The sequence below is a fragment of the Argiope bruennichi genome, chromosome 5, assembly GCF_947563725.1.
Source record: "Argiope bruennichi chromosome 5, qqArgBrue1.1, whole genome shotgun sequence".
Lineage (NCBI taxonomy): Eukaryota > Metazoa > Arthropoda > Arachnida > Araneae > Araneidae > Argiope > Argiope bruennichi.
Window position 1 is genome coordinate 34,926,745 of NC_079155.1, and position 18,657 is coordinate 34,945,401.

General features: G+C 24.6%; 1 protein-coding gene across 1 annotated transcript; it reads left to right on the forward strand.

Moving 5' to 3' along the window:
- Positions 1 to 6,188: 6,188 nt before the first annotated feature.
- LOC129969104 (biogenesis of lysosome-related organelles complex 1 subunit 4-like) lies at positions 6,189 to 18,178 on the forward strand. The gene is made up of 5 exons (XM_056083513.1): positions 6,189 to 6,370; positions 8,142 to 8,213; positions 12,420 to 12,521; positions 15,668 to 15,793; positions 16,723 to 18,178. Exons 1-5 carry the CDS (start codon positions 6,227 to 6,229, stop codon positions 16,831 to 16,833), a joined length of 555 nt encoding a protein of 184 aa, XP_055939488.1. The 5' UTR covers positions 6,189 to 6,226; the 3' UTR covers positions 16,834 to 18,178.
- Positions 18,179 to 18,657: the final 479 nt, after the last annotated feature.

Sequence of the window (18,657 nt, forward strand, 5' to 3'; positions counted from 1 at the left end):
ATTGTGAAGGTGTTGTAAACATACACAGAAATATATCTTGCACAGTGTAGTATAATAATTGAAATTTTACATCTGCAAAAAATTTCCATATCTTTTTTATATATATAAAAAAGTAAACTAATGTTTAAATATTTTTGCATTTTAAAATTTTTAACATCTATATATTGAAGAAGGAACTGGAACTTAAGTGAGATACTTATTCAAGGACTGCATTTTAACTATCACCCAAAGACATCCCTTTTTCTTTGTAACTACCCAAAGACTAGGGATCTAAAACGAAAACTGTTAATAGATTTAAATAGAACAGATAAAATTCAAAAAATTGATAATTAAATTTAAATATTGGGAAAAATTGAGGGAAGTGACTGAGTTTATCCTACTGTGCACATACATGAACTGCTGCTTGCTGAATATGCTTTACAATATAGACTGAAGTATTGTGTTAATATAAATTCTTTAATAGTTAAGTTGTGGGTATGTTGTTTGGATTATATTTAGCACACCAAAAGCTGACAAATAAAAATTTATTCAAAATATAAAATAGCAGAAAAAATTGTCAAGCTTTTATTATTTTTTTTTACAATATATACCATAACCAATGCCATTTTTAATTGCTCTTATGCTTAAAAAATACTTTTACAGTTTAATTATAACATTTTCTTAAAATTTTATATTACTTTTGAATAGAATAAATATCATAAAAACATTTTATAAACTCTTAAGGCACACTTGTAACTTTAATACAACAATACATATTCATTCATTATCAAAATTTTTAACAATTAACATAATATAAAAGCTAATGTAAAAATAGAAGTTTTCATCATTTCAACAAAAAAAGTGACAAGAAAATGTTGGTAGAATCAGAAAAATAACTTACGATTTTTTATATATATATAAATATACTATTTACAGTTTTAAAAATAATGATTTTTTCACATTAAGCAAAATAGTCTTCTAATTTTATTCATAACATTTTTACTTAACATTACATATTCTGCAAGAAATAAAATAGCTTACATACATGTATAAACTATTTTATTTCTTTTAACTGGTGGAAAATAAATTTAATTGATACATGCATTCCACTCCAAATATGTCATATAAATTGCAGAATATTGCATAAAATGTTTTGCCAAAGTAAATCTCGATAAGATGTCATGATTATGGCAATGAATAATTCATTTATCTACTGAATGAAAATCAAGTATATTTTAAATAAATATTCCTAATTACTAGCTAACTAGGAATTGGATAAGACCTATTAAAAAATACAAACACTTGGTTGTTTTATTTTCTCTATTATAATATTATTTATATTCTCTATTTATTAAGATTTCTTTTCACTTGATTTTATATAGACAATTTGTCTGAATTTCCACAAATACAATATTATACCAATACTTGTACTGTTAGAATATCAAAGAATGCAAATAATGGACCATCTAATAGAGTATTAAAGGTACAATGGTTAACATTCAGTACTAAAGAAAATTGCAAATGCTATGCATCAATCAAAATAACCAAATAAATGAAAATCATTAAATTACTGAATAAAATTAGACCATAAGAAAAAACTGAAATGAGATTCAGGATTAGAAATGCAGTTGAATATTAAAGTAAATTACAAAAGGTGAGAAATTAATTGTAATTAATCTGAAAATACAAAAACATTTATTTAAATTACTATTCCTTTACATCTTAATTATAAAGGTTTGAAATGCACTGTAGAGATGTGTTCTAAATAAAATGAAATTCGAGAAATATCAAATCTTAAAATAAAACTTTTAAATTTAAATATTTTAAAATGTTTTATTAACAAGGGTCATAATACCTAATACAGTTAAAAAGTTTTCATGATTTCTATGTTTGGAGATATTTAGTGCATGGAACATTTAATAAAATGAAATTAATTTTGAAATTGTTATATCCATTACAGTTTGCTTATACATTAACAGACACAAGACATTAATATATAATGTATATATTTGTTGTTCTTCAGAAAATTAACAATATTTAATTCATTAAAATAAGATGACTTTCAAAATGGTATTTCCAAAATTATATATAGATGTATGAATTTTTTTTTTTTTTTTTTTTTTTTTTGTAAAATCTCACTCTTTCTCTTCTATATATATGCAATAAATAATAAAATTAGATTTATCTGAAATAAAATTTTAAAAGAGAAAAAAAAATAAGTTTCTATGTTTAAATATTTCCTATAAAAACTAAACAACTTAAAATAAATACACAAATAATACATTAATAAATTATTGTACACAATATGACACCAGCACTTGCTATATCACTGACATTTGGTAATTCCATTTATGTTCTTTTTTTTTTGTATAGAGAAATTAAATTAATAGTGAAGAAATCCAATTTCCTATTATTTAATAAAGAAATATTTTTACTTCATGTATATTTATCACATCTTGCTTTTTTGCATATAACATTTATCAAATAATAATTTTAATACAACAATCAGAATATTAAATTCATTTCATTCACCAGAAAAAGAAAGAAAATGGATATAGAAAGAACATTAACCAAAATGCTTTTGGAAATTGCTCAACATTTTGAACTCCAATTTCTTGTTCACATTTTACTTGAAAGAGTACTTTTGTTGTACTGAAATAAAAAAGATTTAAAAAAAATTACAAAATTCATTAAAAACAAGAAATGCAAAAATCTTTTTTTTTTCTTTCCCAAAGATATAATAAAGAAGCAATTAATTTATATGCTTCTTTCATTAGAGTTTATTTTCCATATGAACAATACATGCAATAAATATTTTTAAAAATTGAATATTTGAAATTCTCTTTACACAATACCCAAATGAATATGCTTCCCAACACTCAATTTTATATTTTTCACATAATTAAAAATTATTAACAATTTTTCCAAAAGTTGTATTTTGAATTCAAATTCAATTGCACAATCTTTTTAATTTTACAAATAATGACTATATTCTTATTGCCTATGCCCCTTTACTTAATTCTTTAAAAGCCAATTAGACTATAATAGGAAAACCTGCTTCATCTTAGATATAAGTTATATTTTAAATAGTTCAGTAATAAATTAATTTGCGTTATATCTATGAACATTCAAATGCTCATATAATTTATCTTTACGATAGAAGCGTTTAGAGCAATGATCACATTTAAAATGTTTCTCCCCGGTATGCAAATGCCGATGCCTTTGTAATGTTGCCTTCTGCGTAAATTTTTTCCCACATAAATCACAACTAAAAGGTTTTTCACCAGTATGTACTCTGATATGAGTTAATAAGCTACTTTTAGAGCTGCATAATCTACCACATATTGGACAAATCACATGTTTTTCTAAGTAGTTTTGGCTTGATTCATTTGAAGTATGACAGACGATATCATTGTTTTGGATTAATTTTAAAGCTGCAGGTAATTCGTGAGTCTTTAAGATTTTTGGAGATGAATATGTAAAATGTCTTGTCACTAACACATCTGAAAAGAGATAAAAAAAAAAGATTTATTTTGGAAATTGCCTAATATCATGCAAATAAAGAATGAATAATTAGAAATACAGTATATTTTGTAAATAGAAAAATTCGGATACTTATTTTTTTTAAAAGTAGAAAATAATAAAACAAACAATAAAATTATATCAAAATAAAACTTAAAATAAGTTATTAGACCTACATTAAAAAGAAATATAACTAAATTAATTAGTCTAAAAGTTAAGAAATAATAATAACTGAACTTAAATATAAACAGAATCAAAATAAAACAATGTACAGTACATTAATAAATAGTAAAATTGTAATAATTTATTACAAATAGTTCACCAAAATAACTGGATAGAATAGAAAATAACTCCATATGCACATGCACTGTTAAAAACAAAGAAAAAAACAAAATCAGATGTCTATATAATACACATAAAAAACAGCATTCTTCCACAAACAGTTAATAATCTTTTTAAGACAAAATTTATTTTAAAATGCAATGTAATTATTTGAAAAAAACCATTTTTTAAATCTGTAGACATATAATTCATTAGAAAAATGCACATAAAAGCAAAAAAGAATTTGGAATATTCAGCAATTATTTCATTCAATTACATATTATTAATAGAAAAATGAATAGAAGTTTTAAATATTAACAACTTAGAATTGGGGAAAAAAATCATTACATGAGTTATTAATTTAAAGTAAAAAAGGTAATATTACATGTTTTAATAATATGAAAATTTTAAATATCATTGATAACAATTTATTACAAGAATCAAATATATACTTTATACTATTACAGAATTTATCAAAAATACAATTTCAAAAATAGTTTTGGCAACATACTGAGCTTTTGAGTATTGAATTATTAAATCTTTTAATTAGTCATGAAATAAATAAGAAAAATTTTGACATGCCATTTTAAATCCAAAATTGTTATGAGATAATAGGACTTAAATGCAATATGGATTATAGAACTTCAACACATTTAAAAAGAATTAGATTTATTCACCTTGAAAGCTTATACCTCAAAACTTGATATAATTACATCAAATAAACAAACATCTGGAAAATGAAAAAAGATAATTTACAAGGAGAATAAATGAAATATTATGCATGAACATTTATAATAATCTTCTTTTATTGAATCTTTAAAATAACATTCACAGCACAAAATTTGGCACTTTCCTGCCAGCTCTACTTCAGTCAAAAGTACCAGATACAATAACCATATGAGCTGAGTTGCAGATAAACGTAAGTCTCTATTCTGCATACTGTGCAGGATAAAGCACTTATGTTTGTCAATTTACACTACTACACAAACAAAAAGAGGCATTTTGTATTTAAATTTAGATTTGATAAATATGTAAATGAAAAATGATTCCTTCACAGTAAATGAAAAATTATTCCCTCAATAATAAAAGAAGTTAGGTACCATTTCAATAAGTATAGTATTAAAGTTCTAATAAGTTTATTTATATTATTCAAAATATATTTTTGTAACTTAATGCTTTTTATACACTGCAGGGATCATTTTTTGAGAAATATAGGATATTCAGTTTCAACAGATTTTAAAAAAACATTTTTTTAACTGCTCAAAGTTTTTTAATTTTTTTAAATGCTATTTAGTTTTTATGTATACTATTTATTATCAATATACTACTAAGATCTCTTATTAGACATGTTAAATATGTTGTATCTAATAAAAGAACAGTACATAATTCATTATAAAATGAGCTGATAATATAAATTGATAATAAATCCAATAACAACAACTTGATAAATAAATCCAATAACAAAAACTAATATCTACTATTTAATATAAGTCAGAGAATGAAAATTTTATATTTTAATATGAATGTAACACAAATATATATTAGATAATTCTTATAAAGATGTCTATTTATTTGAAGCAAAACAAAGAGGAATATTAATCTAAAATAAAACATCTAAATTTTATAAAATTCATAGGATTACATCACAATTAGATTCCATACAATCGCTATGAATTAAATGAATAATATGAAGAAAAACCTGAAGTGATAAAACAAATCTTCAAATGTGATTTCTATATTTGAGTCCATACACATTTAAAACTTATAACTGATTGTCAAATTTAAAACATAAAATAAAATCTGAGATAACAAAAATATATCAATATTTCTTAAGCATCAGTAAAATAATTATATTTTGCAAACCGATAGAAGAAAAAAAAGCTATGTTTAACATAAGTTATTTATTAAAACAAAAGTAATTTAATTCAACAGGTAAATAATATCGCACACTTATCTAAGAAGTTCATTTGATTAAATTCTAAATAATAAAAATATAGACAAGTGCGGTGGAAACGTGGATCAGCTGACAAAATGCATCTTTCAAATATTTTAAACTATTCGTAGTTGTCCGCTAATACTCAAGTTTCTGTTCCAGTTCCGTACACGCATAATTCACTTCTATATTGCCATATCTATGCATATATATATCGAAGGTCACACAGATAATCTCTAGAAATAGAGCAGCGAAAATTCTTCATAGGATTGAAAATTGAATTATAAAACTTATTTTATTTTAATTAAGTAAACTATTATAAAAACATTTTTAAACCCTCTGGAATAGAATTTATTTATGTTAAAATGTTATTAAAAATGCTTGCAGGTATTACCTAAAAAATTGTTTTCCAAACATTTACTTTTTAGAAAATGGCAACCTAAATATTCACATTCAAACCGAAACAAAAATATGGCAGAAGAAGTGGTATCACCTGAGGCGTCAGGGAATAATTCTTTTGATGAAAAATTGACTGATAGAGTTAAACTTGATGCTTTGGTAACGGATTTAGCTCAAGAATATTCTAAATATCTGAAAGTCGATGTGTCTGCAGAGGTATTTCCATATTTTGTTTGTGATAAAGAATTGTTAAATCTTGCATTCTTTATATTACAACAACAAAATATTTTTTTAATTTATATGAAACCGATCTATCTGCTGATTTCTTTTTATTCTCTCACCTTCATTTAAATTGCATATCCTAATTGTTTTTTTAGATTTACCGCAAATTCCAATAAAAAAAATTGTGTTGAAAAGATAAAAATATTCTTCTGACTGTAAAAAAAAATTATAGACCATTAAGTTGGGGAAAAAAAACAAGCAAACATTGGAATGAACAAAATCTTTTAGAATATTTCTTTTGCATGATCTTTCATCCACTAGGACTTAAATTTATCTTAATGACATTTTCTGTAGAACCATAATATGATTCTATATAATATTTGAACTTGGAATTTTAAATATATATTTATTGATTAATAAGTACAGTTGTCTTCTTATAAAGAAAATGAATTTTTTAATGCATTACTTCTATCTTAGCTATCCTGAGTTGTAGCAGAAGAAGTTTGAAAATGGCTCTGCAGCTCTTCTTAATAAATTGGTAAATTCCATGTATGTAAAAAGGAATATGCTAATTAATTAGAGAGCTAATAAGCTCTTTTGTAACTAATCTTTGTCAATTTTCCAATAATTTCAATAGTGCAGTAATTTTTAATTATTGTTTTTAATAGCATTTACCCGTCTTAATTTAGTTATCTATTCTCAGCTTCCTGAGCCTTAATTTAGTTATCTATTCTTAGCTTTTTGAGCCTTTATAAAATATAAAGTGAATAATAGATTTTAAAATTCAAAATACTATTGATTCTGTTTATGTATTTTAAATTGTGATGAAAAATTTGTCTCATTCCTTTTAAGGATTTTAGATCAAAAAGAAATTTATGTATTAAAAATTTTACTTTAATATTTCTTTATACATCCTTGTGATGTAATAAAAATGATTTTTTTTTTTTTTTTTTTTTTTTTTTTGCAACAAAGTTGTTATTCTCTTCTTTCCTGTCTATAATGTTTTTCAATTTTTAACAGTAATTATTGATTCTCTTAGTTTGAGTTTAAATGTTAATTTATGTGAATAATTTTCTGTAATTCATATTTTAACCAGTTTATATCACTATAATTCTGATCTGTTGAAAGTGTAAAATTGAGTTAATACTGGGTATCATAGGACAAAACTTTTTATTAATATAGTAAGATATGCAAAGATGTATCTAATGTAAGACATTTAGAAATTTATTTATAGAATTGTTAGTTAGTTATTGTTCTTTGTTACAGTTACTTGTTATCAGTGCCACTGTGTAATAAGGCATAATAAAGATTTTAGTGCCTTATGTCTAATGTCTTTTTTTTAATAAATTTTTTTGTTACTCTAATAACTTTGTCATTTTTTTTGGCAATAAAAGCTACAATTCCTTTCATCCTTCATCTTTAAAGTTTTTTTTATATTTTTTTATCGATACTCTCAGATTAAGTTTGAATCTTAATTAATGTGATGACTAATAAACAAATGCTCCTTTCTGTAAAATTATTTAGCTTTTTTTATTTTAATTGATAATGCTCTAATATTTATATACTTGATTTACAGTTGTACTTTAAAATAGTATTCTGCTAATTTGTTAATCTTTGGATTAAAAGTTTATTGCAAATGCCATGTATTATGATATTTTTGATAAATATGTCTGCTTTAAAATTTAAAGAGGATGTGTCTTTAGCACAACTTATAAATGACACTTTATTACAATTTTCTATAAAAAAATATTTGCTTTATTTCTAGAAAACTATATTGGAGGATGAAGTGGAAGACGTTCTAACACGTTTGGATGAATTTACTTCACTTGTAGATATGGTAAGTAGTATAAGAATACATTTTAATATTCATTTAATTATCCTAATACAAAATAATTAATGATAAAAATTAGCAATTTTTTTAAAGTTTTGATACTTTTTTAAGTAAACATTTTATTAAATATTTACATGTGAATTTGTTTTAATTTTAAGATCTATTTGATTTAAATTTGCATTTACAGTTAATTTTTATTATGGAAAAAATTTCCTCTTCACTGAAATATTAAATTTTTAATATTTCTATTTATGTAATTTATAAATAAGCTATGCTTTTTTTTAAGCATACAAAATTTAGGAATATTGATTCTCTCTCCTGTTTTTATATGCTGGGTGTCTTACTCTAGTCCAGCTTTGGATTTCATAATTTTAGCATTAATCAAAATATGGATTGGTTAGTTTGTTAGACTTACTGATTCTAGAGCCATCTTTAGCTTTATTACACAATAATATGCTTTGAACTCTCATTAGATTAAAAGAAATCAGTTACCAAATAGATAAAAAAAGTAAGCTAATGATACAATGAGAACAGTAATATAAAATGTATTAATTACATACAAAACTCCTAATATCATTTTGGAAATTAAAAATGATTGTGCAGTATTTCTTACTCTCCTGGTCCTCTAAAAGTAATCATTGTGATTGAAAAAAAAAATGAAGTAAAAGAAGACAATTCAATAAAATCAACGTGAAGCATTAGGCACACTGGTGCCTTTTCTCCAAAAATAAAATATGTATGCATTAAAGTAGTGTGTTCTATATTGAGGGAGTCAATTAAATTCAACCTCTCATAAACAACGTATACTTTATGAGTTGGACACATACATGTTAAGCTTTGTAGTATTAATTTCTAATGGATTTGTTGATCCTGTGTATTTTGTCATGCATATGCAGTTTGAGAAGACTTCTTAATTTGTCATATAGATGACACACACAGAGTTCAGATAACAATTGGATGCCTCCAATTATTGCAGTGGGAAAAGGTTTCTATGCATTCATGCTCTCAGTATAAATTTTAAATTTCCTCAAAGCAGAAGGCAAATTTTTCTGTTGGGAACAAAATATAATAGATACCAACTCAACAATAAATACTGAGATAAGAGCTCAAAGTATCAAATGCAAGAATTATGCCGCAATCAATATGGTCCTCTTATTTTGGACCATTCATGAAAATTAAAACTAAAGAAGTATATCAATAATATAGATATAGAAAAAGCTGTCATATGGAGAAGTTATATCCTGGGAAAAATAAAATTGTGTATTCTAAAGCTGTAAGTAAATATCAACAGATTTAAAAGAACATCATCAAAGTCTGTATCATGTAGGAGCATTTTCACTCTCTGATTGAAAGAGAGAATATGAGAGGGATAGACATCATAAGTCTGGAAAGACTAATGGGTAATGTCATTTGGCATATAGAGTGTTTGGATATAGATTTTGTTCAGAAATGATATAGGGCAGATGTTTTATGCTGCCTTAATTAAAGGGGTAGTTGATGACAAATAAAATATAAGCCCTCCACTAGTGAAGTGCACAACACTCCTGAACAAATCCTTAAGCAGAATGTTGGACAGTGTCCAGTAACCACAAAACAGAAAAACTGGTATAACCATGTACTATATACTTGTAATCGATGAGGGAAAGGATTAATTCTTCATAAATGTAGAGTTGAGAAGTTTAAACAGCACTCCAAGATTTTTTTTTAGAGTACTTCACACTTCTTCCTCAGGTAAAATATGTGGAAAAAAGCTGAGCTTTCAACTGAAATTCATTCTCAAAAACCAATTTCATTCACTATAGGAATTGAAATGTTCCAAGTATAAATTCTCGGATTGAAGGGAAGCTTTCTTTTCTGTCGGAAGTACACACATATATTCTTCTGCGGAGAAATAGTGTGTCCATTTTTATCGTACCAAACTAACAATTTGTTCACAGCAATTTGTACCTGACTGTGTATGAGATGAGACTTGAGATCTTCAGATTGTAAATGTAAAGAATAACATGAGATCTTCAGATTGTCAATGTAAAGAATAACATGAGATCTTCAGATTGTCAATGTAAAGAATAACATGAGATCTTCAGATTGTCAATGTAAAGAATAACATGAGATCTTCAGATTGTCAATGTAAAGAATAACATGAGATCTTCAGATTGTCAATGTAAAGAATAGCATATGCTAATGAGGGCAACTGATCAAGTGTTTGGCTGTATTAGATGATAAAAAGGGTGATCAAGAAGACTTCTTCATGAAATTCCTTCATTCTAAATAAAATTAGAATAAAAATTGTCTATAAGAATTTGAAATATTCAATGTGATAAAAAAAAGTTCTATAAAAATATGAGCTGGTTTCCCCTGAAATAGGTTTCCTATATTGAAAGTATTCCACAATACCAAACACAGTTATAAGCTTTTTTTTATATATCAAAGAATATTAGGACAGTGTAGGTTTTTTTTTTCTAATAAATCCCTTGTGAATCTGAGTTTCTTAGTTATCAAAAGTAGACTTACCTCAATAAAATCATTCCGCAATAGGGTGATATATCTTTGTTTCTCCAATTCATGAATTTCACAAGGATTGATCATACATTCAAAGTTTTACAAATACAGCTCATAAGAGCAGTTGGTCTGTAATTTAGAAAGTTGGATGATTCTTTGTCAGGTTTTAAGATTGGAATCACAATAACTTTGTGCTGTTTGAATAGCTTCATGAAGGGCACTTCTGTTCAGACGAGATTGGAAGAATATGGAACAAAATTATTCATGTTTCAGACTAAATTTTTTTTTTTTTTGCAACATAGATATCATGATCTGAAAGTTTCTAAATTCACAATCCATGTTTGAACACACACACACTTCATGTGAGTAATCAAATTAATATATATATATAATTTCTATATTTTGGAAATCTCCATAAGTAGAAATTTACCGCTGTTGGGCCAATCGTTCAAAAATTAGTCAATTGTGAATAATATGTTCAATATTAGCTATTCTGAGGTTATGACTTCATCTTTTTGGAAGAGGTGGTGTTTCATTCTAATCATGTTATTAATTTTGAAAAATTACTGAATATATCTCTATATATTTTAATTTACAGGTTATGACTTCATCTTTTTGGAAGAGGCAGTGTTTTATTCTAATCATGTTATTAATTTTGAAAAAAATACTGAATATGTCTCTATATACTTCAGTTTCCATAATTATCTGCACAAAAATTGGTCCATTTTTGTGTAAGGACGTTATATTCGAAAACAGAATAATACAATCTTTTATGCATTGTGCAAACTGTGGATTAAGGGCATTCTCATTCATTTTTTTGTTTGAACATGTTTGTTAGAGCAAAGTTTAATGTTACTTAGATTGAATTTATTGGCCTCTATTCTGTGCTTACTATAATATCATATTCCTTTTCTGCTAATTATAAAATATGCATGACTTGAAAGTATATGGTTTTTCTTTTTTTCTTCTATTATTTGAAATTAAAATAAAAATTTTGTAGAATAGTTTTTTTTTTTTTTTTTTTTTTTTACATTGATTGAAAAAGAGTTTTCAGAAAATTTACTTTCCTTTTAGTTTTGATAAATTCACTTTTTAGTTACATTTAAATGTATCTATTCATTTATTGCAAAATAATCTAAAGATTTTATTCGTTTATATGTATTATTATTATAAGTTTAAATTTATACTTTATGATTAATAAATTAGTATGTAGTATTTCAATTTAAATTAGGACTGTACATGATCTAAATAAGAGATTTTCAACATTAAATTCTATGTTTTTCATATGTTGATTTTATTTTTTTATAAAATCACTTTTTTAAACATTGGAATGTTAAGCTTAAATTAGCTTAAATTATTAACTACTATTTGATACAAAGCGTTTGGTACATTTTCATTATATGTTAAAATTTAATTTACTTATAAATTTATTCCGTTATTGTTTTCTTGGTCTTTTGTAATTGAGCTTTCAGTTTACCAAAAATAAAATGAGTTTCTAATCTTATAGTTGGTTGATGTAATTAAATTAAAACTCTTAACAGTGAAAGGCAGAGCAATTGGTTATTGAAAGTGATTAGTTCAAATTAAGAACCGATTATACCAATTGGAATTTCATTACAAGAATTGATAAGTAAGCACCTGAATTCAGACACTGCTTGTATCTTCAAAAATTAAATGCAAATTAATATTAATAAAAAATATTTGTATTACTAGGTGAGAAGTGATAATACAGTGTGTTTAAATCAAAAACTTCCTGGAATTCATGAAAAATTTGCAGAAATGGAAAAAGTATTTGTACAGATAGATCGGTTAGAGGTAAGTTAGCATAATTTAGTGCTTGTTTATGTTCCAGTGAATCAATCTTTTTCTTGATCATTAAATTGTTGGGAACCTCTACAAGTTTATGATAATACTTTATAAATTAATCAATATGTTAACTAAGAGATAACATATATTTATGCACTAAATCATGTATCAGAATTTCTTAATCATCATATTATCTTAATTATAGTTTGATTGAAATGTGAAGCTATTCATGAAAATATATTTATTAACATCCCATCTAGTACTGCTTTGGGATGAACTCCATAAGCAGACAATGAGTGTAATACCCAAGCTGACACTTACTTCTCCAAACTTCCATGCCATATCAGCAGTAGGATATTTGACACTTGATATCGAATTAACATATGCAAGGTCCATATGCTCAGTGAAGTTTTTATGAAATCAGATTTTTTAACTTCTATTCCTAAAGCAAAAACTATCAAGAATTTGTTGCTTTTAAGTTAATATAAAAGTTTGTAATAAACAGATAATTTTTCAACTAAAAAAATTTGTAACAAACCTGAGAATTACCTTTGTTACACTAGTACATTTTTTGCTAGTTAATTGTGAAATTCATACCTATTTATCTACTGTTTATGAACTGACAGCTTTCACTTCTGTCTAGTTGTCTAGTCTACATTTATCTGAAGGGGGGGGGGACTGTATGTATTATCCCATCACAATATACAATTTATTCTACTGTTGATTTAATATTAATGATCAAAACCATTACGAAAGCAAACTGAATGAAATTCATTGTAATTATCTTACTGTCCAATCTAATAAAAGAATATTTCTCTTACTTTAAAAAAAAAAAAAGAATTATTTTATTTAGTTATAAGACATCATTCATCACTCAGAAGAATAAAAAAAAGAAAAGAAGAAGTACCAAGAAATTACATCCTTTATCGCTGGTTTCATTTAATACAACCAGTGGGTTTCCAATAAGAATTCGGTCTGTAAAATATAATGATGAACAATGAATAATGTTGCTGAATTCCTTAGATAATGTTTTATATGTTGTAATGAATATAAATGACATGAGCACTGTCATTTTGTTCTACTTTTGGAAAGTGTCTCCAAAGAAGATTTTTTACAGATGTCAAAAAGAAAACTAAAAGATTTTAGAGCTTGCAGAAATTTCAGATAATTACCTAAATTAGGAGATTAGTTTTATTGTCTTTAGAGAAGGAGAAGTTCTGTAAAAGCCTGTTATATGCTTAAAATGAAATAATGCTTTTAAAACTTGAATTGAAGTGCATTTTTAATATATTAAGAATGATTAAAAAAACAATAGAATTCCCTTTAACAATCAACAGGATGATTCATCATTATCAAAAAAGTAGTTTTCCAAGTAATTCAATATCTATTTCTAGAATTTACTTGTCCTTTATTGGTAATTCCATCTATAGAGGTGTAGCATGCCTTATTAATTACTCGTGCTCTGACTATTACAATGAAATAAAAAAAAAGATTGAAAATTATTAAATTATTCTGATTCTTTAATATGCGTCCATGCAATTGTGTATTTATGAAAAATAAACTGATCATTAATGACCATACATATCATTAATTTATCAGTGAATTTATGTATTTCTTAGTGTGATTGTATGTAATTTTGACTATCTGCTTATTTATTACACTCTCACTGAGTTTTAAAATTCACTGTTTATGCAGTGAAACTTCATAAAACATGTTTCAACGTATATAAATATTACATGGCAAATTTTATTAAAATTTGCAGTCTTTTTTCTGATGTAATTTTCTTATCTGTGTGTCATCTGTTTTTTTCCCCCATCCTAATCATCTATCTTCTGTTTTCCAATACATGACCAATTATTTCATCATCAAAAGAGTATTATGGGAACAGAACTGCTTACATTCATTCAAAACTACAGCTTTTTCACTATTGTATAATTCTCCTCCCCCATAGTCTTAAGATTTCAGATACAAATTTATAGTTTTAAAAATGTCATTATTTTGATATTGTTAGTTGATTATATGCCAGTTATGGTATGTTAAAATTATATAGTGCTGTAAATTGAGAACCATTCCACTAGTTTTATAATAAATGGTCTTGCCTGTCAAGTTTGAGTATGTATGATTCAGTCTAAATATTAACAAGAAAACTATTGCAGAAGTGTTTCCTAAAACAATTTAGAATCATTTCATGTAAGATAAGGTCTGTTATAACTAATTGGAAGAATAATCTCTTTTATAATCATGAATTCACTTCTGGATTCTTCCTATAAATTTGATGCTGTTCAGACTAAATATGATAAAAATATCCTCTTATTCTTTTGTTATTATAGATAGATTTACAAAAGATGATTTAACCCTCTTAAATTTGACCACAAAATTTTATATGATCAGACCCTTGTTATATTAAATACTACTTTTTTAAGGAATTAGATTAATTTAGAGAAAACTCCATTGTATTATTATATAATTAGAGTAATTGTAATTTATGTACCAGTATTCATAGCTACATTTGTTTAGTGCATACTTAAAAGATGATGATAGTTTGTATATGGACTGCAAATAAGAGTTCATGAATGTTGAATAGTTAGAATAATAGTTGTATGTTATTCTAAATATATCTTTTGATGTAAAATTGAAATCAGGTGTGATTCTTTGTATTGAACACTTTTTCACTCTATCAGTCACATAAGATGAAATGTAAATCATATAAGACCTTGAATTCTTTTCTCATGAAAAAGAAATTAAATGCATGTGGAACTTAAAGAGTTTATTCTTATTACACCAAAGATTCTGACAAGCTACTTAGATGAGCTGATTTCAGTATTTGTTCTAATTGAATTTTAAAAAATCTTGGCACTATTTTATTTTAATTAATTAAATTTGAAAATATTATCTTCAAGCAAATTTCTTTTTCAACCTAACTAGGTGAACTGAATTCGTTATTAGTTCTAATAACTATTAATCCAAACCTAAGGGTACAACTATTTGAATTTTTCAACAAATAATAAAATGTTGCCTGTTTAAAGAATTAGGACATTAAAAATTAAAAAAAATACTACATTCATATTATTAATTCAACTTTAATGCTGAGATTATTAATAGTTTTGAAATATATGGTGGTATATTATTTAAATAGACTTATATTTAATTTCCAGGACATGATAAAAGTGATAAAACAAAATTTAGAAGTAATGGAAGAAAAAGTAAATGAAGCTGAAGAACACCTTGACAGCAGCTCTGTGAAAAAATTGTTTAATTCATTCCAGAAACCTCTGTTTTCTGTGAGTATCTTTTTCTTCATTATATTTGAATGTAATGATACTAATATATTATCAGTAACAGTGAAATTATTAGTAACTTTAAACAGTAATTATTAGTAGTTAAACAGTAAGTGAAATGTAAAAATGTTTTTATAATTGTAAAAAAGTAAATTCTTACAATTATAAAGAGTTATATTTAAGAAAAGAAGATATGCTCTCTTTTGTACAGTTGAATTGTGAATTAAAAATTTTATCTGCTCACATATTTTTAATTATATTAGATGAACTAAAAGATTAAATATTCGCTTGTATTTTGATTTAGTTTTGAAATAGAAATATATAATGAACTAATAGCCTTCCAACTAATGGCATTTTATCATGAAACTAGTCATTTAAAAGAAGATTGAAGATATAATTCTGACTGTATTTTTATTTAACAAGACTAAAAAGTTGACTATATTTTTATTCAACACACCTAAAAAAAAATCTGTAGATTTAACAGCCACTACATTAATTAAGTACTCAAATGCTTTTTTCTTATAAATGAATTTTGAGTGTTTTTTCAACTTCTATTCTAGCTGTTCTGCTGATTAGCATATCACTAAAAGATGCTTTCTATTAATAAACAGTGATTACCAACTTTAAAATTTGAGAGGCTGAAAATACATTTACATATCTGATTTAAAATGTGACAATATTATTTTAAAATTTTAAATCAAGATTTAAATTAGCATATACAACAGTATAGATGTGATTATTGATTTCCTTATTTAAATATATGCATGATATCAGTTTGATTCAATTTATATATAAAGAATTCTTTTGTGAAATTGATGGTATATGTGTTGAAATTTTTCTTGTAAAATCTTTGTTGTGTGTATAAAATGTTGTAATAACTATATATATATTTGGAAAAATAGCTATCTGATAAATATTTATTTTTATTTCAGAAAAAAACTGGTGACCAAAAAAAGCACTTAAAATATGAATCACCTGAAATATTTAAAACTGATGATTTTTTTCCAAACTCAGCATCCTCTGCTGAAAATGCCAACACATAGCAGATATTCAGCAATTCGATTGTGCTGATATAAGGAAAGAAAAAGGAGTAAAAAACAATGTTGCTCTTTCTTCATCTTTTGTTATATTAAAGTATAAAAAATACTGATCCCAGAATATTTGATTCACGAATTAAGGAAAAATGTGAATGAACTTCTGTAAAGAACATTTAAAATATGGACATTTAAAAATTTAACATCACTACTTATATAAGTCTGTGCATGAGATTATAAAATAAATATTTTTTATGAATTGTTAATTTTAACCAGTTATCTTTATTACTGAATATAGAATCTTTATTATTAAAATTTTATTAAATGAAATGTATATTATATACAATGGTTGAATATTTACATTCTCTTAATATTTTGTTGTTACATTGTCTTAATTTTTTTTGTATTTGTGTTTCAGTCTGTGTGTATGCTTAATAATTGAGAAACAGGTTTTTTAAAAATCCTGTTAAAGTAAGATCATTTGAAAAATTTTCATTTTTTTTATCACGGTCTTTCTAAACTCCTTCTTCATAAACCTCTTCATTTTTTTTTCTTTCACATTTTTAATAGTAATTTCTACAGTTTAAATAAATTCAACTGAAGAAATAAAATTAATTATTATAAAAAGAAGGGGGAAATGAATATTGAAGGGAATTTTTTTTATTGTATTTTTTACAAATAATTGTAGTTGTATATATATATTGCAACTATAGTTAAAGATAACTATATATGTGTATTGAAAAAAGATGTATTACTCATCCTTAAAATTAATAATTTATCAAAATTATTGGAGAAATGCATGCACACTGTCTTAATATCTTAATTATCACTTTAATTCTTCATTTTTTTAAGCTCAATTATATATTTTTAAATGATCATTTTAAAATAAAAGCAATCATTCCTATTTATAAATGAGAGAATAAAATTAAATTAACTATCTTAAAATTGCAATTAAAAAACCTTTAACTTTGAAGATTAAAAGTTGCAATCTTTTTAATTGAAATTTTTCTTTAAAATTTTTTTTAGTTGCATGTCTAACCTTTATCCCAAATTTATATGAATTGTTTTGTGTGAAAAATGAAATTTGGGTAATTCTGTATATTCTAAATATATTTTTATGTGTGAAATTGTGGTTTTTGTCTTCCAGTAACTTCATAATTGGACATAAGATGTTCAAACTTCTTTAAATTCATTCTCTATCATTCCATACTATATTTTTGTGATGCTAAATATACATGTTTACAATATTTCACTTATCTTCATAGTAGATTTAGAAATATATGTATTCCGTGAAATAATGAAATTGTTTATTTTATTGTTAGTGTTTACAGAAAAATAAAATGGAGTGTTATTATTATTATTTTTTTCTTTTAAAAGTTTTTAGGTTTTTTTTTAAAAAAAATTATTATTATGAATGATTATTAAGAAGAATTTGCATAATTTTTAGAAATATATAAGATTTTAGTTTATAAACCGATATAGAAAGAAAATAATTCATATTACATTCCTACAATTCCTAAATATTTATTTCTGAACACTTCTGAAGTCTTTGCAAATTTAATCATACTTTCTACTGGAATGAATTGTTTCTAGATGGAAGTGTTTTATGTTGAAACAGTCATTATGGATGAAATTACTGGTAATGGTTGCACAAATTCCATATAATTTCTACTTGAATCTGAGTCATCTGCATGAAATTTTTACACAATATTTTTATTCCAGATATCTTTATTGTTTATTTAGAAATATAGATATTATTTAAAATAGTATTTTGATTAAAAGGCAGTGGATGATTAAAATCTATCCATAAATTTGTTAGTATAATTTGAAATT